The sequence below is a fragment of the Phanerochaete carnosa genome (genome assembly GCF_000300595.1).
Source record: "Phanerochaete carnosa HHB-10118-sp unplaced genomic scaffold PHACAscaffold_6, whole genome shotgun sequence".
NCBI lineage: Eukaryota > Fungi > Basidiomycota > Agaricomycetes > Polyporales > Phanerochaetaceae > Phanerochaete > Phanerochaete carnosa.
In genome coordinates this window covers 1,317,272-1,343,664 of record NW_006767633.1, presented here as the reverse complement: position 1 = coordinate 1,343,664, position 26,393 = coordinate 1,317,272, and the positions used below count along the sequence as shown (strand labels likewise).

At 54.5% G+C, this 26,393-nt stretch overlaps 11 protein-coding genes across 11 annotated transcripts; 4 read left to right on the top strand and 7 right to left on the bottom strand.

Moving 5' to 3' along the window:
• Positions 1-527: 527 nt before the first annotated feature.
• Positions 528-1,985, bottom strand: PHACADRAFT_210087 (glycoside hydrolase family 16 protein; the record flags this gene model as incomplete). The annotated part of the gene is made up of 7 exons (XM_007396906.1): positions 528-695; positions 751-813; positions 863-950; positions 1,008-1,323; positions 1,390-1,569; positions 1,622-1,786; positions 1,840-1,985. 7 exons carry the CDS (start codon positions 1,983-1,985, stop codon positions 556-558), a joined length of 1,098 nt encoding a protein of 365 aa, XP_007396968.1. The 3' UTR covers positions 528-555.
• A 475-nt stretch (positions 1,986-2,460) lies between these two features.
• On the bottom strand, positions 2,461-4,324 carry PHACADRAFT_258008 (uncharacterized protein). Its single transcript, XM_007396905.1, has 7 exons — positions 4,091-4,324; positions 3,741-4,041; positions 3,627-3,686; positions 3,263-3,570; positions 3,081-3,187; positions 2,792-3,033; positions 2,461-2,740 (listed from the first exon to the last, which is right to left on the bottom strand). Exons 1-4 carry the CDS (start codon positions 4,309-4,311, stop codon positions 3,268-3,270), a joined length of 885 nt encoding a protein of 294 aa, XP_007396967.1. The 5' UTR covers positions 4,312-4,324; the 3' UTR covers positions 2,461-2,740; positions 2,792-3,033; positions 3,081-3,187; positions 3,263-3,267.
• A 1,055-nt stretch (positions 4,325-5,379) lies between these two features.
• On the top strand, positions 5,380-7,193 carry PHACADRAFT_258005 (uncharacterized protein). The gene is made up of 4 exons (XM_007396904.1): positions 5,380-5,480; positions 5,551-5,740; positions 5,849-5,938; positions 5,993-7,193. The coding sequence occupies exons 2-4, from the start codon at positions 5,582-5,584 to the stop codon at positions 6,965-6,967; spliced, it is 1,224 nt and encodes a 407-aa protein (XP_007396966.1). The 5' UTR covers positions 5,380-5,480; positions 5,551-5,581; the 3' UTR covers positions 6,968-7,193.
• Positions 7,194-7,195: 2 nt separating this feature from the next.
• PHACADRAFT_258000 (uncharacterized protein) lies at positions 7,196-9,745 on the bottom strand. Its single transcript, XM_007396903.1, has 6 exons — positions 9,441-9,745; positions 9,091-9,387; positions 8,464-9,023; positions 8,338-8,413; positions 8,153-8,288; positions 7,196-8,098 (listed from the first exon to the last, which is right to left on the bottom strand). The coding sequence occupies exons 3-6, from the start codon at positions 8,572-8,574 to the stop codon at positions 7,510-7,512; spliced, it is 912 nt and encodes a 303-aa protein (XP_007396965.1). The 5' UTR covers positions 8,575-9,023; positions 9,091-9,387; positions 9,441-9,745; the 3' UTR covers positions 7,196-7,509.
• A 536-nt stretch (positions 9,746-10,281) lies between these two features.
• Positions 10,282-12,128, bottom strand: PHACADRAFT_257997 (uncharacterized protein). Its single transcript, XM_007396902.1, has one exon. The coding sequence runs from the start codon at positions 11,477-11,479 to the stop codon at positions 10,940-10,942; it is 540 nt and encodes a 179-aa protein (XP_007396964.1). The 5' UTR covers positions 11,480-12,128; the 3' UTR covers positions 10,282-10,939.
• Positions 12,129-12,253: 125 nt separating this feature from the next.
• On the top strand, positions 12,254-12,962 carry PHACADRAFT_97480 (uncharacterized protein; the record flags this gene model as incomplete). Its single annotated transcript, XM_007396901.1, is given in 3 exon segments — positions 12,254-12,488; positions 12,546-12,672; positions 12,692-12,962. 3 exon segments carry the CDS (start codon positions 12,254-12,256, stop codon positions 12,960-12,962), a joined length of 633 nt encoding a protein of 210 aa, XP_007396963.1.
• Positions 12,963-13,618: 656 nt separating this feature from the next.
• PHACADRAFT_257994 (uncharacterized protein) lies at positions 13,619-14,442 on the top strand (the record flags this gene model as incomplete). Its single annotated transcript, XM_007396900.1, has 1 exon — positions 13,619-14,442. A coding segment is annotated over exon 1 (415 nt), but the record flags the coding sequence as incomplete, so codon positions are not given.
• A 151-nt stretch (positions 14,443-14,593) lies between these two features.
• PHACADRAFT_174771 (uncharacterized protein) lies at positions 14,594-18,162 on the bottom strand. The gene is made up of 13 exons (XM_007396899.1): positions 17,908-18,162; positions 17,725-17,851; positions 17,615-17,664; positions 17,445-17,564; positions 17,339-17,387; positions 17,217-17,290; positions 17,080-17,170; positions 16,932-17,031; positions 16,609-16,882; positions 16,040-16,553; positions 15,928-15,987; positions 15,043-15,804; positions 14,594-14,987 (listed from the first exon to the last, which is right to left on the bottom strand). Exons 1-13 carry the CDS (start codon positions 18,081-18,083, stop codon positions 14,943-14,945), a joined length of 2,442 nt encoding a protein of 813 aa, XP_007396961.1. The 5' UTR covers positions 18,084-18,162; the 3' UTR covers positions 14,594-14,942.
• Positions 18,163-18,648: 486 nt separating this feature from the next.
• PHACADRAFT_257987 (uncharacterized protein) lies at positions 18,649-22,325 on the bottom strand. The gene is made up of 17 exons (XM_007396898.1): positions 22,087-22,325; positions 21,908-22,023; positions 21,727-21,858; positions 21,629-21,666; positions 21,401-21,578; positions 21,317-21,343; positions 21,233-21,261; positions 21,048-21,182; positions 20,957-20,994; positions 20,756-20,903; positions 20,602-20,697; positions 20,445-20,546; positions 20,245-20,391; positions 20,087-20,190; positions 19,615-20,032; positions 18,805-19,554; positions 18,649-18,747 (listed from the first exon to the last, which is right to left on the bottom strand). The coding sequence occupies exons 1-15, from the start codon at positions 22,285-22,287 to the stop codon at positions 19,982-19,984; spliced, it is 1,542 nt and encodes a 513-aa protein (XP_007396960.1). The 5' UTR covers positions 22,288-22,325; the 3' UTR covers positions 18,649-18,747; positions 18,805-19,554; positions 19,615-19,981.
• Positions 22,326-23,300: 975 nt separating this feature from the next.
• PHACADRAFT_257986 (uncharacterized protein) lies at positions 23,301-25,515 on the top strand. Its single transcript, XM_007396897.1, has 4 exons — positions 23,301-24,408; positions 24,455-24,507; positions 24,563-24,738; positions 24,795-25,515. The coding sequence occupies exons 1-4, from the start codon at positions 23,340-23,342 to the stop codon at positions 25,198-25,200; spliced, it is 1,704 nt and encodes a 567-aa protein (XP_007396959.1). The 5' UTR covers positions 23,301-23,339; the 3' UTR covers positions 25,201-25,515.
• Positions 25,516-25,571: 56 nt separating this feature from the next.
• PHACADRAFT_257985 (uncharacterized protein) lies at positions 25,572-26,241 on the bottom strand (the record flags this gene model as incomplete). The annotated part of the gene is made up of 5 exons (XM_007396896.1): positions 25,572-25,813; positions 25,873-25,948; positions 26,013-26,056; positions 26,112-26,186; positions 26,232-26,241. 5 exons carry the CDS (start codon positions 26,239-26,241, stop codon positions 25,779-25,781), a joined length of 240 nt encoding a protein of 79 aa, XP_007396958.1. The 3' UTR covers positions 25,572-25,778.
• Positions 26,242-26,393: the final 152 nt, after the last annotated feature.

Genomic DNA, 26,393 nt, shown 5'->3' with positions numbered 1-26,393 from the left:
CAGAACTGCTCGCCCACTGCTCCGCGAGGGCAGTGACGCTGGTGCTGGTCGTACAGCACTCGGCGCAGCCTGACGTTCTCGACGACCTCCGAAACTCGCTGCGCGATTTGGACTGGGCCCCGATAGATGCAGCAGCAGCGAATGCAGAGCGTCTGGAGAAGGTTCGCCTTAGGTATGGAGCTGGGATCGAGCGGGCTCACGAGGAGCCGCTGGACGAAAGTCCGATTTCGATTCTCAAGACCAAGCTGTCCCCGAAGGTGTTTGGTCTATTGAGACTGTGACTCTCTTGAAGCTTACCTCGGTATCTCTTACCGTGTCGGAATCGCCTTCATGCCGTCCAATTATATCAGAATTGAGACAGGCACTTCGTATTACTCATGTAAAAGCGGTAGCATTACTGTGGTAAGGGTATCGTTGCGATTATTCTAAGCGTACCACCATAATGTGTGCTGCAGCATCTATGCCATAATCAGCTCAGTTTTGTGCATGCGAAGGTGAAGACAGCCATATTAAGCACGGATGCTCTTGCTACTATATGCTACGAGATAATAAAAATCAATAAAACTTAGATCGGCGGTGGAGTCGGTCGGTCATGCCACGGTGGCGAAGTAGGCTGCCACCACTCTCATATACACGCACGGCTGCGATGTCCCAGTACGCATCCGCGAATGAGGCAGGGTTGTTGTTAACGAAGTCTGCCCTGCACTTTCAGCGCATTCACATACATCGCAGAAAAAACCAGCCACGTACCAACACAGTCTCCCGGGCAGCCCGCACCCGAATAGACCGAGGCGATTCCTGCCCAATCGCCACCTGTAGAAGTTATGAGTAGCGTTACCACAACAGGAAAGGGAGCACCTACAGAAAGTCAGGTTAATGATGATATTATTGGCGTCGAATTGTGAATCGATGTCGCAGTCGGTGTTGGGGAAGAACGCAGTGGGAGTGCCCTAGCAAAACCGATTAGCCTTTGACACGCACCATAAACATGCACGACGATAAAGCACCCAGTGATCGGTGTCAACAAGGAGCGCACCGCTCGAGACGTCGAATGGTGTGGCCCTGTTCCGTGGGAAGAACCACACACTGATGAAGTCGTTCGTGCGCTCCATGGCGTACCACCCACCGCCGATGGCATTCAGGGGAGGACCGTAGCTATCTGCAGTCGGTGCATGGGCGCCACAGCCACTGTTGTTGTCAGTGTTGACATCGCAGTCGAGGGCCGTCGGGGTACCGGTCTCGGTGCGGTTGGCAGGCATGGAGCAGTTCGAGCCTGTATGCAGGGTCATCGAGTTCGGAGTCACATCGTTAACACCTTCGATCCTACCAAATGAAGCAAGTCAAAACTTGGAGGGCTCGAAGGATTTTGAGAAGCTCACTGTAGCGTACGACAAGGCGGATATGCGAGAAAAGGTTGCGGCGATGTTCAATTCCCGTATCGTCAAAACATCGCGAACAAAATGGAGACTTACGATGTCAACTTCGCCACCATTTGGCCAATTGGGCACGTCACTTTCCCAAAAAGCGGGCCACGTCGAACAGCCTTGTGGCATGTGGCGGACGTCAATGCTGTTATACGGGTAAGAAGCACAGATACGGATAACGTAGGCTGTGTACTCACATGACAACATGCGTCGTGTAAGCCTTCACGCTTTGAATCCGCACGCTGTCTCGACCAGGACCATTCGGATCGAGCACAGTGGTGTCGTCCGCTCTCAGGATGAGGGAGTCGTCCGACACGAATGTCAAGTTCTTGGCGAGAGCAGTCGCTTGGTCAACGTAGTTCCTACAGAGCGATTCAGCACACCACCTCAGTTAGCAACAACTGTCGAGACTTACACTCTGCCGTTAGTGGGGTCGGGGATGGCTTGGTGCTGCCACGCTGCGAGGAAGGCAGCGCCGACGTAGCAGTCACTGAGGGCATAAGTGGCTGCGAGAGCTTGAGAGACGCATGAGGCGAGGATAGCAAAGCTTGTCGCGTGCATGGCCGTGGAGCTCTGCAGAGAGAGTGAGGGTATCAGGGCCGAAAATTGCCTGTATATCATCTATCACGCCCCGCACTTATACCCCCCGACGGGCGCAAAACCAGTCATGCCGTTCGCTAGCCATGAGACAGCATCAGTCGATGGCACGAAATCATTAGCGAGCATCATAAAATTCAGGGCAGCCGGGTTGCAACCGGGTACATTCTACGAGAAGTCAGGGATCCCGCCCAATCCCGCCAAACGATGCGCACATTCGCAAGGGCCCTACTCTCGTACACGAGCGAGTGACTACGTTGCTTCCTGTTGCGAGGTAGTGAGACATAACACCGCAAGTGACGTACGGCGCACGACAGCCATGGAAGATGCATGTCTGTTTTCGGTCCAAATCATGCTAGGGTATCGACGAATTGTGACAAAGGAAGGTTAGTGGCAGAGAGGCGCGGGGAGAACGCCGCTTCGGATGCACCGGTGGGTGACGAGGATCTGTGAGTAGTACTCGTTATATTTTACAGCTGAATCTAATGGAAATCAGTGTAGATGTATGTCAGGAGGAGATATAACTCAAAAGAGGCACGACATTACGAATCGTCTATAGCTTGATGGAACACGGAGCGCCCACGAGCGTCCGAAGACATCGCGCGCCTGCTCAGTGGCAGACGCCGACACCCGTGCGCGGCTTGGAGGATCTCGTCGCATATGGTGACTTACTTGATTAACGGCAGCCTTGCTGGTGGCATAAAAATCGTATTTATACGCTGCGGGGATTTTAGTCGGACGGCAGCCTACTTTGCTTGTATGATACCTACTTGGCGGCACCTGCATAACCGCCGCCTATACGTATCTGGGGACCGTTTCCCTGACGAGCATCAGTGCTGGCAAACGTGCACGAGGGATCGTTGGTCCCTGATTCCAGCCCGACCCACGTACAAGAAATTGTACTGTAGGGCAACATCCCGGCCAAGAGTTTAGCAGCCCTCCATAGACCGACCGCTGCAGTCGTTTGTACAACCGGTCTATTCAGCATGGAGGTTCGTCATCACACGCTTTACTGCTTTCAAATGAGTACTCTATAAAAGCATGTGCATAACTCCTCACCTGTATTTTCACATGTAAGAAAAGCGCGATCTCGATTATCGTCGTGGCGTTCGAGCCCATCATACTTCGGGTTCACACCTCCGCAAGCCCCGGGCAGCAAGCTACAACTGGACAATTGTCAGCACTCCCCGGAGTACTGCAAGAGTAGAAATAGTCCAGATATCCTATTTCTGTGTACATACTGTCCTCAGAGATCGTTGACACCACGAACAGGCGTCTTGAACCACATTCTGCCCTTCTCATCCTTCGGCGGCAGTCGCCCGCCACGAATGTTGACCTGCAGCGACGGATGCAACAGGCGGGGCGCGCTGAGGGTAGCATCGCGCTGGCGGCGCCACGCTACGAAGTCGTCTTCGTCCTTCGTCTCCCAGCGCTTGCGATGTTCTGCGACGGTCGCGCCCGTCGTCGGAGCCCGTCCTGGGGGCGGCGGGTAGTCATGCCCCACAAAGAGCAGGGCGTCTTGCGGGAACGAGATCAAGCGCTGCATCGACTGGGTGGTATTGTTAGCTCTGGGACAGGGTCCGGTCAGGAAAGGGCTGATCTTACCTTGTACAGGTCCTTTGCGTCGCCGCCGGGGAAGTCTGCGCGTGCAGAGCCGATATCGGGCTACGGTAGCCAACGCGTTAGCGGCGAGCTGGTGGAAAGCGGCGCGCTACGCACGTTAAAGATGGAGTCTCCGGTGAATATGGCCTTGCCAAAGACGTAGCCGATATGGTCCGGCGTGTGACCGGGCAAGTGCACGACCTTGCAGGTGAACTTGCCGAGCTTGAACTCCTCGTCGTCCCGGAAGTACACGTCGAAGGCGCTCTCGAGGAGCTGCGGGTTATCGAAGCCGTACACAGGCCCAAAAAGGTTCTGGACCTGCGTAATGCGCACACCGATACCAATAGAGACACTGCCACCCAGGTGGCGCTTTAGATACTGCGACGACGTGAGGTGATCGGCGTGCGCATGCGTCTCACTGGTGATGCCTCAGCCAGGACGTGCAGCAATTCAGATAAGGTACGCACAGGATGCGCGTTACTTTGAGATCATTTTGCTTGATGAATGCGAGCAGTTTGTCAGCTGACAGTGTAGAGACAGCCCCAGATGCAGGATTATAGTCAAGAACGGGGTCAAGGATGGCCGCTTCTGACGTTTCTGGGTCCACGATCACGTACTGCCATGTGCCGGTGACATTCTCGAAGAATGAATGAATGGCAGGTGTCTCATTGGCAGCTGGTTGATACATGTCTGGCTGGACGAAAAACTGTTCATGCGTGTACTTTGCTTCTAAAGCCGCAGCCGTGGTGGCCAGCCTGCGAGATACGAGCTGCTAAGAGACGGCAGGAGGAGTCGATGTGTGCAGAGATATCTTGGTGGTGGAGATAGAAGTACGGAAGCCGCGTACGGCAGAGGAAGGGGCTGAAAAGCGAGACCGACGTGCAGCGATACGCAGCGCGGACATGTGTAGGTGCCGTTGGAACAACGTCGCACAGCTCGCCATCTTCGCTATATACTAGCCGCCACAGGGAGAAGTCTGGATTCTGGCACCGTCTGTGGTAAGGACACAGCAGGTCAATCCGAATTCTAACACGTCTGTAGTAAGCACGCAGCAGGTCAATCCGAATGAGTACAGCCTCACATTCAGGGGGGTGTCACAGCTGACTGCCCCAACGTTTGCTGTCCGAATTGCCTTTCCGAATTGAAGCTGGCAGATGCCCAGAGTTTTCGAAACACAGCGGAGTGAAAAGCCTCCACCAGGTGGACATGAGCATGTGTGACAAGTCTTGGTGAGCGTTCAGTGAGAGATTCGGAAGGGTCGATTCGGAATTGGAAGACGTGAATTCGGAATTCGGCTGTGACAGAGATCCGACATGGTGGGAGCGCGGCAGCGGCGTTCGATGGAGTATATACGATATTGTGAACGTTCAGAGCGAGTCCCGGTGAGTGAAACTGTGGGTGCCAGTGGGCGCGGTCCATGTTGGTCTGTAATACCAATTCGCAATGGCGACGGGAATGGCGAGATAGGGCGCTTGAATAGCGGCTTCCCATCAAAATCATTTTTGAGGTATTCGGAATTGATATCGGCGCTACGATGTGGATGCAAGCTCCGGAGCCAATCACCGTGCGGCGGAGCTCGTCGGCCATCAGCGCAAGAGGCGTATTGTGGGAACTTCACTCTGATCATTCCGAATTCGCCTGCGGGTCAGCGGTCATGGGAGCCTCAGGGTGAAGTCAATCGCCCACCCAGACCAGGATCAACGGTATAAAACAACCTGCGAGGTGATTATAACCTACCATCCAGGAATCCTCCTCGTCCTCACCACCGATCACCCTGCCCTCACCGAGTTTGTTCTCAGTCATGGCACCTCTCATGCTGCCGTACTCGCAGTGGAAGCCGTGGAGAGAGCGTATAAGGTATATACAGCCTTCTGCTCATCATAGCACACACTGCACCGGATTCGTACTCACTGACATACGTCCGTAGGCACTTTAGCTGGTCATGGCACGCCGTGATCATGGGTACTGGAATCACCTCTGCCATCGTCCACCTCTTCCCATATAATAACGACAGCCTCGCACTAAAAATCGTCGCCCTCGTCATCTTCTTCCTCAACCTTGTTCTGTTTGTTTTCGTCTGCACATGTACTGTGTTGCGTTATCTCTGGTTCCCAGAGGTGAGCTATCCGTTTAAACACTCTCGGCCCAGCCGGCGGCGTATGTGGCGCTACTTGGCCGAGAGCACGGTGCTCTTGGAGAGCCTTCGCATGCTGATCCTCTTTAAGGTCTGGTCTATGATGATGTCGCACCCTGCACAAAGCCTGTTTATAGGCTGCTTCCCCATGGGTGCCGCGACACTCATTAACTCAGGTCTAGTGAGTCTCACCCATGCTTGCTGCATCTTACGCTTGCTCACTGTGCTTCTGCAGAATATTCACAACGACTGGCATTCGGGCGGGACAGGCACGAATAGCTTTCTATGGGCTCTCTGGGGCTTCTGGTGGCTCGACTCGATCTGCTCCTACGTGATCGCCTTCGGCATGATTTACGCGATGATGGTTCGCCAGGACCACGCCATCTCCAAAATGACCGCCGTCTGGCTCTTGCCCGTCGTCACTCTCATAGTCGCGTCCTCGACCGGCGGCCTCATTGCGAACGTCATCCGTGACGAGTCCCGCACACTCGCCCTCGTCACGACAGGCTTCTCCTTCGTCATGGTCCTCATCGGCCTCTCCTTCGCCCTCATGATCATCTGCATCTACCTCGTCCGCCTCATCACTGCCGGCCCCCCGGACGCCGGCCTCATCCTCTCCGCCTTCATCGTCCTCGGGCCGCTCGGCCAGGGCGGCTTCTCGCTCCTGCAGAACGGCATGGCCATGTCCGAGCTGCTCCCGCTGCACATCGGCGACACGTTCCCGATGCTGCAGCTCGCGGGCCAGATGATCTTCGCGGGCTGCTTCCTCGGCGCGTACGCGCTCTGGAGCATGGGCCTCGCCTGGATCCTGCTCGCGCTCATCTCGATCGCGCACGTCGCACGCACGCAGGGCCGGCTCGCGTTCTCGATGGCGTACTGGGGCCTCATCTTCCCGAACGGGACGTTCGCCCTCCTCTCGCTGCAGCTCGCGCGCGTGCTCGACAGCCCGTTCTTCCGCGCCTTCGGTGCCGCCTGGGCCTGCGTCGTCTTCACGCTCTGGCTCACGGTCTTCGTCCGGAGCATCCCGTCGTTCATCGACGGGTCGATGTTCAAGGCGCCCTACGTCATCGACGGCCCTACCCCGAAGGAGATCCCCCAGTTCGACATCGAGCAGCAGCAACAGCCGGCACAGCGGTCGTCGAGTACACTCAGCTCCAGTTCCGAACAGGCGCAGCAAGTGGAAAAAATGGCACAGGAGCGTCCGCTCTGAGGAGACCAGCTCTTTGTCTCGCTTTCCGTGGAGGGACTGCATCATATTAGATACCCTATCACTCGACTTGCATGATTTCATAACGACCTGCTACGGCTCGCATTTGTATAATCATAGACACTTATTTATTTGCGCTGATACTTGTTTTAACACATCTCAGGATCATCTTTTTACGACCATCTTTTTCACGCTGTCATACAATACCAAGTTGGATCCACCATATGAATGACCAATAGCTTATCTCTATTGAGAACACACATGTGCCGAGCGGTACAGTATTCATGGCGCTTCTGCGGAATATACACACTGTAACTCCTTGACCAAACCCCAGAGAGCAGGCCAGGGTCGCGGCACACGACACTGGCACCGCGATAATAATATACAAGGCAAATACAAGTCCATGAAGCATGGCGTTTCACAACTCTGCAGCACCAGTGTACCCTCCCGGCTGGTTGAATCGACCCGACATGCTGGAGTCGTCATGTCCGTAGTTATATCCCATTGTCGGAGGCCCATGCGCACCCGGGAACGTAGAGGGATCGTCAGGATTCTGCAGCAGAGTACGCATCAGAATACTTGCGCACAATGGCGAGAACGACACTCACGTAAAGCTTCGAGACTGAGCCTACCGCAGCTGGTCCTGTTGACATCGGACCAGGCGACACGGGAGGCGAGAACGAGCCTACGAGCGTCGGCTCGACCTCGCTCATGTTGTTGCGTACCGCAGGGCGTCTCTGCCTCCGCAAGTAGTACACAATCGCTGCCGCGATTAGACAGGCGCCGACCACGCCGCCGACCACGCCGCCAGCGATGGCTCCGGTGTTGGACTTCTTCGACGAACCGGGGGACGCAGCAGGCAAGGCGGATGGTTGTAAGGATGTAGAGCTGGAGGAAGAGGCTTTCGCGGACGAAGCAGAGCTCGAAGCGGATAAGGACGTGGTTGGTGCAGTTCCGACGATCATGGTGCTGTTGATCTGGCTGTAAGCCTTGGCAGCCGTCACATTGAAATCGTCCTCGAACGAGATGTCCAGGTATGCCCATGCAGGGACGGAGGTACCAAGGGGTATGTTTTCAGGGTATCCTGCGACTGTGACTTGGCTGCTAGTGCAATTGGTAATGTAGCCTGACCACCTGAAGTACCATAGGCGCTCAGAAACCAGCAGACAGCTTCAAAGATGAACTTACGGCGCTAAACTCCCGTTTTGACATAGAGCACACGCACTGATCGTATTGTAGTATACCATACTGCAGGTGCAGTCGTCTGGCTTAGTGGGCTGTACGTAGAAGTACGAAGGGCCGGGCAACGCGTCGACAAATGCATCTGGAGCACAAAGGTGAATATTGATCGCTTCGCCGAATGCCCGACATACCAGTGGGATCTGCAAGACACGCCGACCGAAGGTAGGCCGTGATGAGACAGATATCTTGTTGTCGATCGTTGCCCGCCTGGAGAACGTTGAGTGTGTGGAGGAGGAACGACGGGGTTGCATACTCACCCAGTTGAAGCTCGCAGAGCAGTTGGTATCGGTGCCTTGCGACGAGACCCCGCATACCAGCACCAGCACCACACACAACACTCCGAGCAGGCTGGATCGTACGGCAACCATGGGGGAGGTCGAGGTCAAGGGTACACCTGGAGATGTCGGAGTTTGCGCAGCGATGCGCAGGTACCCGACGCCGTCTTATAATGCCTCGGGTTGAGTTCATCAACCCTGGATATTAGCGGGATGTAGGCTGTGACTTGGCATGCTGCAAGGAAGCCAACTAGCGGCACGCATAGACTGGCGGAGATCAGCTGCATCCTAGGAATGTGACGATCCGTCAGCAATCTGCACCGCCATTTTACCATGTTGAGCAGGAGGGAGGGTCACATCTATCAAATGTCATATATCACCGTACAGCCCCGTGCCTGTTCCTCCCACCCCGCAACCTTCGTAGCGTGTGACCTGAGATTAGGGTTCAAAGCCGCCCAATTTCCCACGAGAAATCACTTCGCCGGCCAATGCGGCTAGCATTCAAAACCTCGAAGCTCCTCTCCTTCGGAATAGGTTAGAGCCTATTGAACGTTTAGTTTTGACATTGGGATGAGCAGTGTTCTAGCGGGCGCTCTAGGGCCGACCTACATCCGGAGTGATCGCGCCTCGCCCAGCATGCCGCCTTGTGGCGCAGTCCAAGGATGACATTCTGGTCCCTGGAAGACACCGTCCGAGTCTTGACCGCGTTTGGACGCGTAGAAATGCTGACATATTAATATATTTCTGCAGAAAATTCGCATAAAAGGCGTTTTCTAGCGCACGTGTAGCGCCATGTAGCGTAAGCCAAGCTCGCCATTGATGGGCGGCATGACGAACGGCGTCCATCCGCTAAGCTCTGCCCGGAGGTGAGTAGCTGGCGAGCTGTGTGTACTCATCGTATCTTTCCTGTATTGTTCTATTAGCTACCATGCATCGGAAGAGTGGTGCAATCCGCGTACCGTTGCTTATACGCTGGGTCTCAGCTCGCGACGATCGCAGGCTGCGACATTGGGCAAGACGGGATCAACGTCCACATCACGCTTCTGACGCTATGCGTAGACCCGGTTACAAGAAAACCTAGAGCTGACGTTGCTGGTTGGGCCACGCACGCCATGACCCAGTCCGTTGGCGACAGTTAGTCGCCTTCGCGGCTCAGTTTCGATACGCCTGTTGGGCCTTGTAGGGCCGGGTGTATCACTGACGGCACAGCCAGCAACGTAGCATTACAGAGCGCGCCATCTTCGTGGCGTGGTAGATGTGCGAGCAATCCTGTTCTTGAGAGATTGTCGTGTTGCCCATGCCTTGCCGCCCTATACGGCCGCCTCTCACGATCCGAATGTATGTATAGAACGTATGCCACATACCTAGTGCCCAGTTACCATTGTTATGGAAGTGCTGGAGCTGTAAATCACGTTCCTCCGTAACTACGAATTGAAACGCAGGTGTCGAGTAGTTCCCGAGAGTGTTTGGGGATGCTGGAAGAATCCATTACATGCAATCATGGCAAAGTGGATCTCCAACATCTCGCATCCTAACTCCTGCGAATCCATATGTTAGAGAAGTGTTTAGAAGTAGCGGAGGCAACCAAGACATGTGATTCATGTTGAGAACAGCTCTACATACACTGAACTGATCGAAGACGTAGCCGCCCACAGATTGAAGGCCAAAATCGGAGGCTGGCGGCGACCTGCGGCAGATGCATTCCCAAGTCTGAATGAAGCATAGTCTCAAACCGCCAAGTGACACACTTAGACTTACGTGACACTTTGTCTTTCTCCACAGGCTAACGACCCTCGTTTTGTGCTCCGTGTGATGAGATGAATGTTACAACGTGCTGATTTACAAGTTCGGATGATAATAATACAAAGCGAGCTGAAACGAGTAGTCGGATCTCGTAGAATATGCGTGATCAAAGAGGGGGTATGAAGACTGCAGGAGGCTTTATAGTAGCCGTCGTAACCGAGATTAAGAGTGACGGGCAGAAGCCCGAAGAGGGAAATGTGAGGGGGAAAGCGGAAAATGCGCCAGCAACTACCCGGGACTCCCCTCACCAGCTCACAGAGCCCTAGATCCTCCTACCAGCCATCGTCGCCGTTGTCGTAGCGCTCTACTCGGAGCGTGCACTCGCCGCGAACCTTGCGCAGGCGGTATCGGTGTGTATCGTATCGCTCGTGCGTGGCGATAGCGCGGCGGAGGGCACGAATGTGGTGTGGCCCCGAATGTGCTGCGATTGCGTGGGCGCGTGATCGCCAGATGCAGGTGGTCGTCTTGACCCTCGTGACAGGGTGTGGTGCACTGTCCCAATACAGAACGAGCTGCCACGTATCACAATACATCAGTATTGTTATAGAAAAAGACAGGTTGGAGTGTACCCCGCCGTGGCGCACGGCTTCTTCGTGTGCTTCTCTGTTCACGTCGTAAAGAGCTAGCGTGGGCGAAATTGATTAGTAACGGTATGCTAACGGGACGATTCGGGTCGGGAGCTCTTACGACCATCATCACTGCCGTTCTTTGTCTTGCTGTGTGTGACTACCGCGAACCATTCGCGTTCGGTATCTTCCGGGAGATACAGCTCTTCCCAGTTGAACGCTTCGTCGAACGGTGCTTCTGCGTGGTTCTCCGTAATCGGGCGGAATCGATGCAGAGCCTTGTGCAGGTCTAGTGTTACGGCAGCGAAGTCTGGCTGGTATGTCGTGTACGGCCGGTAGCTGCCTGCTGGCTCTGGAAGGCATAAAGCCTCGAGAGGCAGAGAGAGCAGCGGCGGCAGGTAGAAGACGGGTTTGCGCTGTGCGCCGTACTCCTTAGAGTCGAAACCGGGAAGGTGGTGGGGATCGCTTTGGTAGTCGAGGTCGTTTGGTAGGGAAGTTAGGGACAGATCGACATACGAAAGTGGGGAGTCTGGCGGGGAAATTGTGGCGTCGTTGTGAAGGGTGATAGAGCCGAAAACCGAGGGCATCTGAGCTCTGATTGTCGTCGGGGCTATGGTAAATGTGGCCATGTCGAAGATGTGGATGTCAAGTCGTTGCAGGCGAAGTGTTGGTAGACAAGTGCAGGTAGTGCGGAAGGTCGAGGGCAATACTCAGATGCTGAGAGACTATGCGACTCGTGCAGGGCTTAAGTACTGATAGTCGAGGCACCTGCGGAGCGATGGGTTGTCCGAACCGAGGAAGTAGTCGCAAATGGGGGTTTCCCGTTGGAAAAAGCAATCAATGTCCAAAGCCAAGGGAGAGTCGCGGATGGCGGCTCATAATTGAAATAATCTGAACGTAATAGACACCCACAGAACTTGTCGTCACAGGGCCGACCATCTGATTTCTATGGCCTTCCAGTAGGCCAACAGGAGCCCGCAACGTTGGTAGCATGCAAAGCAGCATGCCACGCTGTCGCCGTCCGGATAGCCTCCAAGGCACCACGGAGGAAGTATGACCTCAGATCTGGAGCAAAACAACGGGGCGACAGGCGTAACTCTCGTTGTCTGCTCTAGATATCGGCGGTACCCTGCGTCCGTGAAATGCTGTTTGTCCGTATGTCGGCCACTTTGTCAGGAGCATTGAGCACTTGAATGGCAAGTCAAAAACTTCACCATCCGTTTAGCACTTCCCATATGGTTGTGAAATGGCTTGATGACAACGGCCGTCGCTGCAAAAGGCTTGGGACCGGGGCTGCCGCCACGAAGACAGCGCGCGCCTCCCCAACGCTATTCTCACGTGCGCGCTTTCCTCTTTCGTCCTCCGTTCACTCCCTCGACAACGCTCTCGCCGGCCTTTCGACTATGGCTAGCAAGTTCGCAGACCATACTCTCTATCACCTCAGCCCAAAGGGCTTTTGGAAGAAATTTCGTACGTCGTGTTTCGTCGCGCTATGTACTCGCTGGCTTGACGCCGTGTGCACAGGTGATGCCGTGGTCATAAACCCGGAGATCTCGAGCGGTCTGCCTATCCAAGGTGTCCACCGCTACCCACCACCAGCGTCAAGACCGGAGAAGTACTCGACCCCGGCTACCAAAGGTGTGTGCTTACTTGTGCCGGCCTACTCCCCGGGCTCATGTGCCTGATGCAATGCAGCTTCCGACCCCGCTCAGAATCCCTACTGGAAGCGCGACGTACGGCGCGCATACCCGCAGTTGTCGGTAGTCACGCAGACCGAGCTGTCTACACTGTTGATTGAACATCATGACGCCAAGCAGCAAGCGTATGTTCATGCTCCGGAGCTTTCGTATCTCGTGTATTCTTATTCATCGCTGCAGAGTTGCCGCTCCCGCTGCCGAAGGCCAGGAGGAGCATAGCGAACTGTCCACAACAACCCGCGAGCCTGTAGATCTTACTGCTGCCATTTTCACCATTACCCAAGCCAGCAAGATCTTCTCAGAGTCCAAGCTGCCTCCCAGCTTCCCCACCTCGTTTAAGCGCTGGAAAGCTGAACGTGCAGAGGATGCTCCCCATGATCCGTCGTCGTACTTCCCCATGTTACTCGTGAAATAGACAGCGCACTTTGAAAAATATATACTTGCCACATTAAACGACATTCTCCTGGTTTCGCTCGGTCTACGCGCTGTGCGAGCGCTTGAGGAGACACGTGAGGGCGTCATAGGCCATCTTTGAACTTGCCTTTCATCTTGCTATGCTCCGACATAGCTGACCTGCGCCCGCCATCTCCCTGAATTTGCTCGGCCACGCTACACGTCGTATTTGAGTATCTATTCCGATATCGTGCTATTCGCTGAACGATATTTGCCCCAGCCGACGGCACCTATTGCCATGTCTGCGAGTGCAGCCACTATTGCAGCACCTGCAGCACCCCCTACAATCATAGCAGGGTCCTCGGCCCAAGCCCAGGCCACCGCCTTCGCCGACGATCCTCGATTCCACTTTGACAGACAGTCTGGGACGTGGAAATTTGAAGATGACGACGGCAATGAAATGGAATACGATGCCGCGAAAGGGGCGTGGGTCCCAGTTGTGAGTACCCCGGTCCATGAAAAGAGAGGCCTTCCCGTTTGAAACTGACAAGTCTGCACCATGTTTCTAGCTTTCAGAGGATCTTCTGAAGGCACAGCAAGCTGCCTATTCCGTTCCTGGCGTCGACGAAGAAGTACGTCCCCGTGACGTTGGTATCGGCAAGGTTACTCATGCATGCATTGATTACAGACACCTGTTGCGCCAGTCCTCAAGCGCATCAAGAAGCGCAAAGAGCCTGAAGACTTCACGTCCGACACCACGGGCCAGGACGCGGGACCTTCGTCCAATAAAGGCAAAAAGATGAAGAGTAACGGCGACAAGCCGCCGGAGCGCAGGTCGAAGAACACGGCAGTGTACGTGACGGGCCTGCCTTCAGACGCGGACCAAGACGAGATTATGGAGCGTTTCAGCAAATGTGGGCTCATCGAGGAGGACGACAAGGGCGAACCGAAGATTAAGATGTATGCGCGCGAGGACGGGTCATTCAGCGGCGAAGTCCTCATCGTGTACTTCAAGGAGGAGAGCGTGATGCTCGCGGAAAGTATCCTGGACGATGCGGAGCTGAGACTCGGGGAGTCCTCGACGCGCATGCGCGTGCAGAAGGCGGATTTCTCGCATAAGCACGAATCGGGAAGTGTGGAGGGAAGTGTAGACGCGAGACTCCGGAAGACGGTCGACAAGAAGAAGGCAACGAAGAGAATCGGGAAGATGGTGAAGTGAGTGTAATGCTTGTTTGGCCTCTGGCCGTCGGTCTCACTGCAACGCCAGGAAGCTACGCGAATGGGATGATGAAGACGGTTTCGGCCCTTCCATCACGGATGACGATAAGTCTCACGCAGCGAACCAGATGAGTCGCGTTGTTGTGCTTAAGCGCATGTTCACTCTGAGAGAGCTTGAAGAGGACGCATCCTTGCTTCTTGACTTGAAGGAGGATGTCCGAGAAGAATCCGAGACTTTGGGCGAAGTGACAAACGTTGTGCTGTACGATGTGCGTACCCTCTCGCTCACCTGACTTACTAGCCTGCTCATATCATGTCTTCCACTCCACAGAAAGAGCCAGAAGGTATCATGACAGTCAAGTTCCGCGATCCACTAAGTGCACAGGCGTGTGTCATTGTACGTCAAAAAATCATTTACTGCGGTCCCCAAATATCGGATGTTAACACTTTCTCAGCGAATGAACGGCAGATTCTTCGCAGGACGCCGAATCGAAGCATCGGTGTATACCGGCAAGCAGCGCTTCAAGCGTAGTGGTGCACACGACGAGGTCGAGGGCGAAGGCGATGAAGCCGAGAAGAAGCGTCTCGACGATTTCGCACAATGGCTTATGGCCGAGGGCGACTGAACACTTATCTCGCGACGTTGCGGAGTTACGCTTTATCTATCGACACGTACATCCTCCGTGCGATACATTGTTCAGTTTGTCTATATGATATACCGATCGCCAAGCAGTTGAAAATGTACAACAAGGATATAGTCCGGACGACTAGGTAGTTGGCATCATTACCAGCATGAGAAGAATGGGTTGATATCGACAGTTTCCAGACGCTAAACCGGAAAAGAGATTAGCAAATATAATTCGGACAGCAGCAGTTACACCGACCTCCGCGATGACGACACGTCTTCTGGGACTGTTCGCGGCATCCACATCCATCCAATCCAGGTCTGCCCGCTCGCGTGGGCCAGCACTCATCCAGCGCGCATGCGGCGATGTCGACTCGATGTGCGACATTGACTTGGACATTGCAACGAGGTCTTCTTCCGTGATGGAGTTCGCGTCGTCAGCCGCCACCGCCGTGGCGCCGCCGTCCTCGTGTTCAGGCACGGCAGGTAGTCGCTCAGACTGCGCCGACGGTGACATGACAAGCTGTGCCGCCGCTGCCTCGCCGCTGGCAGCCTCATGCTGCTTTTTCTTCGGCTGCCGGGGCCGCATGGTCCCGACGTCGATCTCTTCCTCGTCCTCGTCCTCGCCGTCGCCCTCTTCGAGCACGAGCCGCTTGAGGCCCGCCTCGACCTGATCAAGCCGCTCCATGTGCTCGAGCACCGTCACGCCCGTCGTCGCCGGGTGCACGCGCGAGAATTTGGCGCTGAAGGACACCGGACGCGAGTGTTCGGACGACACGCGCCGCATCGGCGGGGGGAAATCCGTCACGCTGTTGCTCCGCCGTGAGCGAGGACGCTCTGGGAGGGTGCTGATGGACGGGTGGGGAGAGTGTGGCGAACGTGGCGAACGTGGCGAGAGCGGCGGCAACCGGGACAGTCCTGGGCCATTAAGGATCGCTGGCATGTTGTCTTCAGTCAGCTCCATCTCATCGTCCCAGACCAGCACTTTCTGCCGTCGCGTGAGCTCCAAGGGACCTGTGTAAAGGGCAAGAATCAGTCAAGTTTGAATGGCTACGCTGATCTGATGAAATGTAACGAGCCGACCTTCGTCCTGAGAGTCGTGTGTCAGCAAAATCAGAAATGGTTAGAGCAATGGGAGACTTACTGCATGTTTCAATGACTGGACAATGTTCCAGGCCTGACCCTTGATTACTGCCAATTGACGCTTTGCATGTATTAGACGATCGGAACGTGGGATTAAGGACGAATAAGCTTACCGCGAACATTTTCTCATGGTACCCTGGGTCCACTGCGAATAATTTCCGCAGCTCGAACGTCGTATCCGACCACCACTGCTTGGACGTGAGTAGAGGGAGGAAATGGTCTCGCGTCTTCTGGCTAAACGGTCGACCAATGATCGTAACGGGTAAATACAGCCAGCCGTAAGTGAAGGACCGCCACCCCTTCGGGTGCTCATGCGGGAACGACAGCGAATTGTCGATGGCGGCAATGTGAATATGAGGCTTTTGGGTATATGGGAGCTGAAGGCCAGTGTACGACATTGATGGCGTGCGAGCATTCGAGTTGGAAGCGGTTGCGGTCATCTGTGGCGTGCCCATCGGCGGCGTGCTCGTCTGACGAAGCTCTGCCATCATTGTCATCTCGCGGGCACCAGCCCGAGAGGGCGCGACGTCAACTAGGGACTTCCCATGTGGCGCACAGCAGAACTTGATCATGTAGTTGTCTGCTCCGCGGTCCGTGTTGAGCATCAGGTAATCCAGAATCACCAACCTGAGAAAGAAATGTTAAACATGCCCGCCGCGCCACAAAAATGAACACAGCTCACTTCTCTAGCTCTTCGCAGAAGTTGTCTTGCAGAGCTGGTGTCCAGTAGAAATCCTCAGCGGCAGAGACGTTCTCGGTCGCATCAAAGAGCATCCGCTCCTCTTCTCGTTCCTCCTCGTCCCAGCCTTCGTCTTCCGTGCCCGTTTTCCCACAAACAATCTTCATTGTTGCCCAAAACTTCTTCGACCATTTACCTCTACGGTGCGTGTCATCATCAAATGTATCTGTTAATGCGCGACCTGGCCATGGATGCTTCCTCAGGAACTCAGATGCGTCTAAGAGAAAGTTGAAGCTAATGCACCGCGAACAAAAGCGACAACATACCTGTGTATCCATGAAGGAAGTACTGCATGCTTCCAATCTTTTCTGGTAGAGGTTTACCCTTCTTCGCAGCATTCCTGTCAAGCCAGTGATAATAGAAGGCCTAACAATGGTCAGGCATCCGTCAAAGCCTAGCACATTAATGACTCACCGGGCTTGACAGTGGCACTAGCTCTGTCCGAGGGACTATATGAATTTCGAGACGTTCATCCAACAGCGAAGCGGCAGCCTCGGAGATATAACTATGAGATGGTCAGTGGTTGGTCGAACAAAACGGAGTTTGCTTACCTCAAATTAGGGATGAGACATGCTCGGCCAAAGGGTATGATCCATCTAAATTGCCTGTGTAGCCATTTGGTTAACTGAGACATAGTCAGCGGGTTTCAGAGAGCTTGAGCGTCAGCGCATGCCTTCGGGTTGAGGTCGCCATACGGCTCTTCGTCCTTGGGCTTAAAGACACTAGTGTGGGGGTGTTCTAGTTGCGTTTCAGAGAATTACAGGCGCAATAGGACTCACGCCACGGTCTGAACCTTGCCATCACTCCTAGCTCGTGCAAAGTACGACCCTGAGGAACCCTTGGTGATCATCTTGGGGTGTATGCCGTCTGTTATGGCATCTTTCACTGCGTCAACAAGCCTTCTCCAGTTAGAATGGGTTTATGTGCTGCCAGAGTGACGGAGGCTTACTTCTGAAAGTCCGCGTGCATCATAGGCGGCTTGTGGTCCAGGGTTTTAATCTGCGCAGTCAAGGAGACATAAAAACCAGGTTGACAGTAGGACGAGGCATTGACACGCACCGGAATATCGTTATCTGTGGGAACCGGCTCTATCTGAGGTGCGAACACGCTATGCCAAATCTCCTTCCGCGACTTGTCCTCGACCTTCTTCTTCCGTTTCACCTTCTGCGCAATAGACTCCGTCCATCTAGAAGCACACTCAGTTCACCAAGCCCGGCACTTCGGAACAGTGTTTGAGCACACCTCTTGAACGCATGGTCAAGCTTCTTCAGGTCGATGTTGCCCGGACGCTGCGAGAGCCGCAGACCGCGGCGAGAGGGGGCTGTGACGGGGGCTGGCAACACATCGGAGACGTCGCCTTCGTCGTCGTCGTCGTCGATATGCTGAGCAAGTGGCTGGTATTCTGCGCGGTGTGGCATGACGAGCGTGTCAACGGAGGAAGGTGCTGGGGAGGTAACGCGAGCTCATACCACGACGTCCCGTGTAAGGAGCGTCGGGCGCAGGCTGCGTGGCTTGGCGCCTGTCTGCGCAGCAACTTGATCCAATCACCGCCACAAAGTTGGGTTCTGCGGGCGCCAGCCTGTGGTTTGCCGCCATCCACCACGTCTTCCGCGGTGGGCCAGTCCCCCAGCTGCTCTGAGTAGACGTTAACCTGGTACAAACGATGGTAACAGTCTCTGACTTGATGAGGCTTTGAAAAATCTGCTGAAAAATCGGCCAGGAACAAAATCGCTTTCAGAACGACCCAGTCGCGAGTGTTTCCGTTGTCCGGCCCTATGACTTCACTCTCGACACGCAGCCGCATTTACGTGCTATTCTCAGTTTTCCTAATGAGGGCTTCCCGCAGTTCTCCTGCGGCTGACATCCGCTCTCTGGTCATTGATTTTAGTAAGCGCCGCTTCGTTCCTCTTATGTAGTGCCCGGTGCCCCGCAGCTTTATCTTTGCTCGCTCCCTCCACCTGAGGTGCGTTCACTGGGCCTTGTGCTTCGTGTGTCAACCCAATCCCTCTCACTATGCCGTTTCTGACGCGCATGAGGCCCTTCAAGCGGCGGCGGGCGGTATCTCAGCCCAAGTGGCCTATGGCATGTATTACTTTGTTCGTGTAGCGTCACAGATTGACTGATGCTACGGTCCGGTAGGTGGCTGGGGTTCTAGATAATTCCTTTGATTCAGCTGCGTCTTCTTCTAGCGCAGATTCGGACGTTATCTTCCCTCGAACGCCTGCTTCACCGAATTCGTTCACCTCAGACACAGTCAAGAGTGACCCCGGTTTCTACTATAATACTTCCGAGGGACGCATTCAGTATAGCCCGGTCTCTTCTTTCTTTTCATGTCCCGCATCTCCCGTGTCCCCGACATCTCCGTCTTCGTTCGAACACGCCAACAAGGGAGGCTTCTGGACGGTTGACAACTCGCCATCACCGCTGGGCAAGCTGCCCTCACAAGTCGCGGACGAAGTCTTCAACACGCCTCACAAATTTTCCGCTGCTCCATCAGCCCACCGATTGGACTGCGAGACCTCAAATGCGGACAGTGATCCGCTGCTCCCCTCGACCACGTTCCAGGACATCCCGGATTTGGACGACGTGTCCGTCGACTCTTCCTCATGCCCACTCTTGTCGAAACCACTGCTGGTGTTCCCCAGCGGGATCGGACCCGTCGTCACGAGCTTGCCAAACGGCGACCGCGCGATCGTCACCAGTAAGCGAGTTATGTCCCGCGATCCGGCCGCTGTCGCCGAGGAAAAGCTTGTCCAAGAGTGTGGGACCAAGTGGAGGAATGGAGGATGTGGCCGGATGGGCGGCCTTACCATCAACACGAGCTGCAGTATCAGTGAAGTAGACCCCGACTGGACCACTTCTAGAGATATGTCATTTTGGAAGCCTACAGTAAGTACTATTCAACGGAGTGGAACGCATTTCAAGTCTTGATGTGCCCTGCTTCTCGAGGCATCATGTCCCACGTATTCCATGAACAACTCCAGCTCGATCTCGGCGTCGACTATTGGACCTCACGATTTCGCTCGCTCGACTCCTTCCGTTATTCTCGTATAATCAAGCTATCTTTATGGTATTTCAGTTGCTGATATCCTCGCGACTACAATAGTACTCCATGAATAAACTTGCAATGTAACGGGTCGTCGTCCACCCCTTATCATTTAGCTAGAGACTCAGACTACACTCTACTCCCAGACTACCGCGTTACTGGTAGTTAATGAGATACAGCGTCGACATGAGATTCACATGAAGGATGATCGTGTATCGTGAAAAGTCGTGTATCTGTAGTAGCTCGCCCGTCCCGCTCGATATCCACAGCTCAAACTCTGGGGACGCCTTGGGTGACTTGGGGGTAGGTCGTGGCAATGAGCTGCAAGCCGAGATCAGCTATTAGTGCGCGTACAAGTTCCGCGAACAGGCTCACCCCAAAGAGAGCAGGCGCGCGGATCGCGAGCACCTGCGGGTCCTCGCCCAGGCCGACGAAGATGGTCGACACACCGGCCTCAATGGCAGACGACAACGTCAGTGCTAAGCGAAGAAAAGTAAGCCTTTGGTCAAAGTCCAGCCAAGGAAAAAACGCACAGCATTGTAGGCCGATCAAGAACGCGAAGAGCACGACGGGCGCCGTGTACTGCCCGTCCGCGTTGTATGTAGGATGCGTGTACCGCAGATAGAGGTACCCGAACAGCGAGCACATCAGTCCGACGGCGTATGCGCCCCATGTAAGAGCTCGAATCGGCAAGTGAGTCGTAAATTCATGGTTCGAGCCAATGACGACGTACTCATGCTAACCAACTGGTCGTTGACGAGCGCATCGATGCCACGGTCCGTGAACAGGCCCCAAGTGTCTTTCGCGGCTTGTATGTAGGGCTTGCCATACAAGGCTGTGAGAAGTGACGTCAGATGTGACAGTAAGTGATGTTACACAGGGTGCTCTACCAATCTCGATGTATGCATATCGATTGAAGTACTGCACCATACCCTCGATGCATCCGATGAAACATTCTGCGCAGAGTGCGAGGCATGCCTCGACAGCTGAGAATGGTCAGCAGGGTTTGCGTCTATTTTTGACGTGATGGGCAATACTGCTTACGATGACCATCTGCATTGGCATTGTTGCGAGCGACTTGCAAGAGCATCCGAATCAGTTCGAGAAGAGTGACGATGAGAGAGCCAAATGCGATCGAGCCCAAGGACAAAGTCGATGCACGGACGAAAGCCGTTAACGTCGGGTGCGAGGGCTACCGGCATAGTCAGCGTATGTCCCTGCGCGCCTCTATTTTAGCCTGCGTACCATTTGGCCCGCATCGCGAGGCCCGAAATAGTACCAGCCTGAGATTAATCTAGATGAGCCCGTGTTCGCGCAACGAGACACGTCGACGTACTTCCGAACGGACCGCCTGCCATTGTCGCGAGCGCCACATTGCCGATAACTTGTGAGGTCCAGAGATAGGAGAAGACCTCATAGACTACGAGACCGGTAACCTTTGCAGACGAACAGGCAGTCCCCGTGCTGCAAGCTAGTGCAGAGTCAGCATATTTCGTATACGCAATGCTACTAGAGCCTTACAAGGATTTCCGGGCGTCCACTTCGTATAGCTGAGTTCAGCTGATTAATATCCACGAAGGCTACAGAAAGCTTCCAATGACGTACGTTGCAATGGTTATAAAGGTAAAGTACCTATTCCAGAATTTATGTCAACGTCTACGCACATTGCGGCTATGAGTAGTCACTTACACGCTGAGGGCCGCCTGAAGGATAAGTGCAAGGAATGCAACCACATATACACTCATATGGTGCTTGGCGACGTCCATGACGATTTGCAGAAGGAGAGATGCAAGTGGAATCCGAGAGCGATATCCGAAGTATGCAAAGACAGAAATGATTGCAATAATTGTGAAGATAATTGCGCCGGCTGTTCGTGGAGGTCAACGACGGCACCAGGGCAACTCAGATGGAACCCACAGTAGTACTTGGTGATCCAGTAGTAGATGCAAATCCCGCTGAGTAGAGATGTCGGCACACTGCAGCCGTGAAGCGATGTCCAAGGACGGCAGACTCACATGTTGAGAAGAATAGATAGAATGAGCGTGATGTGCATGATGAGTCTTGTGAATATCCGCGCCAGCATAAGATAGAGCGTGGACAGCAGGAGTGCAGCCCCCGTGACAAACAGGAGAAGGTACACAGTGTGTCTATTATAGTTATGAGGTTTCTGAGTATTTGCTAGGCAGTAGAACGCACCTGTTCAGAGTGACAGCTGTTCCAGTGTTGCCATCCCCACCGACACCACCGCCGAGGCCTCCATGTTTGATCCAATCAGAGAGGACGATAGCAGAAATGACTACGAGGCCTACAAACTACAGGTAAACGATGTACAGCGTCAGTTTTCTGGAGACATCAGGGGGAGGACAGAGGCTCACCTGGGCAATGAACAAGATGAGGAAGATGGGGTCATGAATTCGTTTCTTGGGAGTGAAGCGGCCTCCATCGTACGGCGACTTTTGGTCCGACCCATAAGCTTGTGGTGGCGGTCCTGTGGGTGGCGCGTAGCTTGAGCCGCCATACGGCCCTGGCTCGTAGACTGGCTGATACGATTGATCCTTATTTTGGTTCCAGCTCATGCCGTGCCCCTATGGCTTTGGACCTTGTTTATTGAAGTAATAGTCCCGGGGGGAGTATCTGTCGCTCAAGCACCTGAATCAAACAGAGGGGGCGGTCGTGGTTCGTGACGAGCCACGAGAAAAGCCAAGACCACAGGGGTATCGTTGAGCGCCGCGCCTTCGCCTCGATGCATGATGATGACGTCTGCAGGATGCATCCGCGATGCATGGCGACCAAACGAAACAGGTATCAAGGGCGGATCAGCATTGATCGGCGTTGGCGGGCCCGCCCGCACCAACAGTCTGAACTCGCGCGTCGCCGATTCACCCCAAAGGCTGAGACGTGGCACGAATCAGTCCAGGGGTATTTGTGTCACTGGTATTCGAGATATGACAGATGAGTCGACTGAGCGTCCTTATTTCCCATAGTCTAGGCCATGCTCGAGCTTTTGCAAGCTGAAAGTTTATGGCTGCAGATGCACCTTGCCGAAGTGAATGTACCGTTCGTCACGTGTTACTGTACATGTATATGTCTTAGGCGTGCACTCGACAGTACTCTGAACATTGGCCCACAACTGGTCGCGTGACGGAACGAGAATGCGATCCGATTTCGGCCAGCAGTCTACAGCCTGGCGGCTGTTCGCGTCTCAGCATCGCAAAAGAGATTGTTCTGGGCAGATAGTACGCAGGTCTGAGGCTATCAGTCACGTACACAGTCCATGTGGAGCCGTATCTTCTTCGACCGCAGACGTACTCAGCCTTCTGAGTCCGGGATGCTCTGAGTTGCGGCGGCGACCTGAGACAAGAATTCGACCGAGATGTATAGGTTGTTGAAACCACCGTGCTGCCCGTAACTGCTTGAAGCTTGAAGCTTGGAGTTGGGTAACCTGTACATGCCGAGACACCCAGCCACCGGGACACGGAGAGGGCACAGATGTAGATCTTGCGCGCAAATCTTCCCACGCTTTGTGTTCCGCCACGGGAGCATTCCCAACTATAAGTACGCTTCGACCCAACGTTTCAATGGGCACAACTCCTCCCTTTCTTTTCACTCATCCTTTCACTCTCTTCCCATGTTCTCTCTTATCTCGCGCTCGAAGACCAGACTCAACAAGTCGGACGTTCAGCTTCCTGCGAAACAGGAACCAGACGTCGCTGGCGTCGTCGCGGTCCTCACGGCTGAGCCAGAGCAAACTCAGACAACACCTGCGCTGGAGCTCAGTGCGGCACCCGTTGACGCATCACTGCAGCCGCAAGCTGAAGATGCGCGACCATCCGCGTCGATATATTCCTCGGACGAGCCCCAGGACGCGCCCACGGACGACACTCCGACCTCCACACCAACATCCGAGGCGCCCCAGGATGTGGAACCCGAGCTTGAGAGCAAGCCTCAGCCTCCAGTAATCCAACATCGTTTCTCCTTCCGTCCACTTACCTTCAAATTCCTCAACGGCCAGTTGCCGTCACATGAACACTCCAAGCCTATCCTTTCTGCAGCAGAGGAGCACAAGAAGAAACTTCAGGCATCCGAAGATAGGACGAGGCGTATCACACGCATATCGTACGCAGACAAGAGGGCGAAGGAGTCTGCCATCGTGGCGCGCTCCCTTATCATCGGCCCGGCTGGCATCACGCTCCCGAAACCGAAACCTTTGTCGAAACCCAAAATCGACAAAGTCAAGTCGCAGCTCCTGCAGCCGAAATCCGCCAACCGTGTCATCGCCCAACTTCGCGCTTTGTCCACCGAGTCTGTACATGTTGACGGTGGCGCTGCTGCTGTCGGGCCTGCGCCGCCTATCCGTGCCGTCTGCTTGAAGGTCACGGATACGGAGGTCGATGCGCGTCACTTTACCCACGCCGCTGGTGTGGCAAGCGTGTTCAGCGCGTCAGTGGCGCAGCTCAGTGACATCTTCAGCAAGATGGAACTCGTGGATCTTGTCACCGCTGCCAACCTCGGTCTCGGAGCATCTGCCGACGAACCGGGACTCTTCAGTGGTGCGGTCCCGACAGCGGGGACGATCATCGAAGGCATCGAAAAGGCGACACCACAGCTCATGGCCCTGGGCTACGCAACAGGGAAGGTTGTACAACCTGACCATACCGGCATCTACCCTCCAACTGACCGGATGTCGGTGATCACTTGTGAGTTACCTGCTGCTGGTCCTTGAACGCCACTCAATGTTCACAGACTGGTGGGGTCTTGAGATCGTCCTACCACCCTCCTCGATTGCGTGGCTGGGCGTGAGTTGTTCAATTTGCTGCGGCGTCGCTGATTCTTACTTCTAATTGTTGGTAGGGCGTGCCTTCGGTTGCGCACTCGGTCATCAATGTTCTGACCGCTCTTGCGGTGTTGAATGGAGGCGTCGCAGAAATAATGCCCTTCGTGCGGTACATCGCCACTTACATCGACGCGGAGTTCAAAATGATCCAGGGTCAGGATCGAGGCAAGGGTGTCGTGTGCGCTGCCACCTGGTCAGTACCGCTGCCACCTGTACAACGCTATTGCTGATTGTTGTTGATCTACGCAGGTTGCTCCCTGCCGCGTTGGTTCCTCGACCGTGGGACTTTGCTCCGGCGCCGCCTGTGCAGGTTCCATCAGCACCTATCGAGAACCCGGCCATACCCACCCATGACAAGCCCGCCAACCCAGATGTGCCTACTTCGCCGATTTCACCCTCTGAGGAGCTTTCTGAGTCCCGTCCCGCTTCCCCGCCCGCCCTTCTGCCGCCTCTGAACATACATAGCTCCTCCTTCAACGAACCAGACGTGAATACCGCTCCGCCCGTCGATAACACGCTTGTGGTTTCTGCGGAGAAGGCACCTGAGGCACCTGAGGCATCTAATGAATCGGAGCTGCCTGCAGTCGCCGTCGTCCCGCCGACTCCGACGTCTGTGCAAACTACGACCAGCCATGAGACTGTTACCGCCGTCTGAGGAGCGTTCCTCGCCGTTCTCTTTTTCTTTTCTTTCACATGCACATGCGCCCGGGACATTCACTGGAGATACTTTCTCGAACATGACACACTTGGATCCGCTGTCATTTTGTTGTTTGCCGTTCACGACTCATCACGACCTGTCATGACCCTCTTGTCTTCTCGTGTTTCCCTGTCGATACCCCACCCCAGAGCTTGGTACATTACAGAGTATAATGCCTTCATAGCTAGCTTTTGTCCGAAGAACCCTATAGCTGTTTTGTGTACCTGCACTCGGTAGCCACATTCATTTGGAATCCATCATTCTTTGCATCCTCACTTCTTATGACCCGTCTTATCTCTGAAGGATGGACTTGGTTATCCGGCAATTAGGTATTGTATGTGAGTTGTACAAGGTCCGATTAGCACAGAGCTGCTAAAAGTACACTATAGATCACAGGGTATGATCGCGCCAGATTCCTTTACGTGACGATGCCTTGGGTACGTTCCTTTACACAGAACCTATTGTAGATCCTTCGATTGTAGGCGATAGATAACATGTTGATAGGGGTGTGTAATGAGCTATAACTGTCGTGAAACTCAGGAAGATTGGATGGTGACGGTGCTGTCGGGCTCTGGGGATGACGCGAGCTATGAGCAGGAAGGTGACAGTGCCAGGGAACGCAGGACACACCGATGTAGTCAATCAAGTCGCCCTGGAGGGACTGCAAATGCGCGACGAAGTTGTTGGGGATCTCAGCGGAGAAGCCCTGTGGTAGTACAGGAAATCAGGTTGGCATGTACTCTTAAGTCATACAGGTACGAGCGGCGCACTTTCAGGAGGGGCCTGTTCTCCCAAAGGTCCTTGACCTGGCCGCCTGGGGAACAAAGGTCAGGCGTAGTCGACACGAGACAGAGCAAAGCACATCGCACCGTTGGCAGTGACATCGTCGGCGTATTTCCTAATCTGTTCTGGTGTGGCGGTCTTCTTGAAGACGACGATGTACTCTGCGAAGATCAGATAGGCCCCCTCCCGCCACGGATCGTACTCACTGCCAGACATGTTTCGTGTAGAGCGAAGTCGTAGGATAGCTGAAAAGATGATGACGATAGAGAAAGAGGAACGCAGAGAGCTGCGGCCCGGTGGCTCGAGATATGGAGCTTGATCAGCTAGACGCCCGGAAGGGGATGACGAGGTGACGCGCAAGGGACGCG

Coding starts and splice junctions, on each gene's coding strand:
- PHACADRAFT_174771 (XM_007396899.1), bottom strand. CDS start 18,083: ATGCCACACCGCGCAGAATACCAGCCACTTGCTCAGCATATCGACGAC. Junction 17,852..17,907: donor CTTGACCATGCGTTCAAGAG/GTGTGCTCAAAC, acceptor GTGTGCTTCTAG/ATGGACGGAGTCTATTGCGC. Junction 16,554..16,608: donor TTCTGCGAAGAGCTAGAGAA/GTGAGCTGTGTT, acceptor TTTCTTTCTCAG/GTTGGTGATTCTGGATTACC.
- PHACADRAFT_257987 (XM_007396898.1), bottom strand. CDS start 22,287: ATGAGCTGGAACCAAAATAAGGATCAATCGTATCAGCCAGTCTACGAG. Junction 21,667..21,726: donor CTATCTATTCTTCTCAACAT/GTGAGTCTGCCG, acceptor ATCTCTACTCAG/CGGGATTTGCATCTACTACT. Junction 21,262..21,316: donor ACCTTTATAACCATTGCAAC/GTACGTCATTGG, acceptor AGCTGAACTCAG/CTATACGAAGTGGACGCCCG.
- PHACADRAFT_257986 (XM_007396897.1), top strand. CDS start 23,340: ATGTTCTCTCTTATCTCGCGCTCGAAGACCAGACTCAACAAGTCGGAC. Junction 24,409..24,454: donor CCGGATGTCGGTGATCACTT/GTGAGTTACCTG, acceptor CAATGTTCACAG/ACTGGTGGGGTCTTGAGATC. Junction 24,508..24,562: donor CCTCGATTGCGTGGCTGGGC/GTGAGTTGTTCA, acceptor AATTGTTGGTAG/GGCGTGCCTTCGGTTGCGCA.
- PHACADRAFT_257997 (XM_007396902.1), bottom strand. CDS start 11,479: ATGGCCACATTTACCATAGCCCCGACGACAATCAGAGCTCAGATGCCC.
- PHACADRAFT_258005 (XM_007396904.1), top strand. CDS start 5,582: ATGGGTACTGGAATCACCTCTGCCATCGTCCACCTCTTCCCATATAAT. Junction 5,741..5,848: donor GTTATCTCTGGTTCCCAGAG/GTGAGCTATCCG, acceptor ATCCTCTTTAAG/GTCTGGTCTATGATGATGTC. Junction 5,939..5,992: donor CACTCATTAACTCAGGTCTA/GTGAGTCTCACC, acceptor GTGCTTCTGCAG/AATATTCACAACGACTGGCA.
- PHACADRAFT_258000 (XM_007396903.1), bottom strand. CDS start 8,574: ATGGTTGCCGTACGATCCAGCCTGCTCGGAGTGTTGTGTGTGGTGCTG. Junction 8,414..8,463: donor GCTCTGCGAGCTTCAACTGG/GTGAGTATGCAA, acceptor AACGTTCTCCAG/GCGGGCAACGATCGACAACA. Junction 8,099..8,152: donor CAAAACGGGAGTTTAGCGCC/GTAAGTTCATCT, acceptor ATGGTACTTCAG/GTGGTCAGGCTACATTACCA.
- PHACADRAFT_258008 (XM_007396905.1), bottom strand. CDS start 4,311: ATGTATCAACCAGCTGCCAATGAGACACCTGCCATTCATTCATTCTTC. Junction 4,042..4,090: donor CTCAAAGTAACGCGCATCCT/GTGCGTACCTTA, acceptor AGGCATCACCAG/TGAGACGCATGCGCACGCCG. Junction 3,687..3,740: donor CCGGAGACTCCATCTTTAAC/GTGCGTAGCGCG, acceptor TGGCTACCGTAG/CCCGATATCGGCTCTGCACG.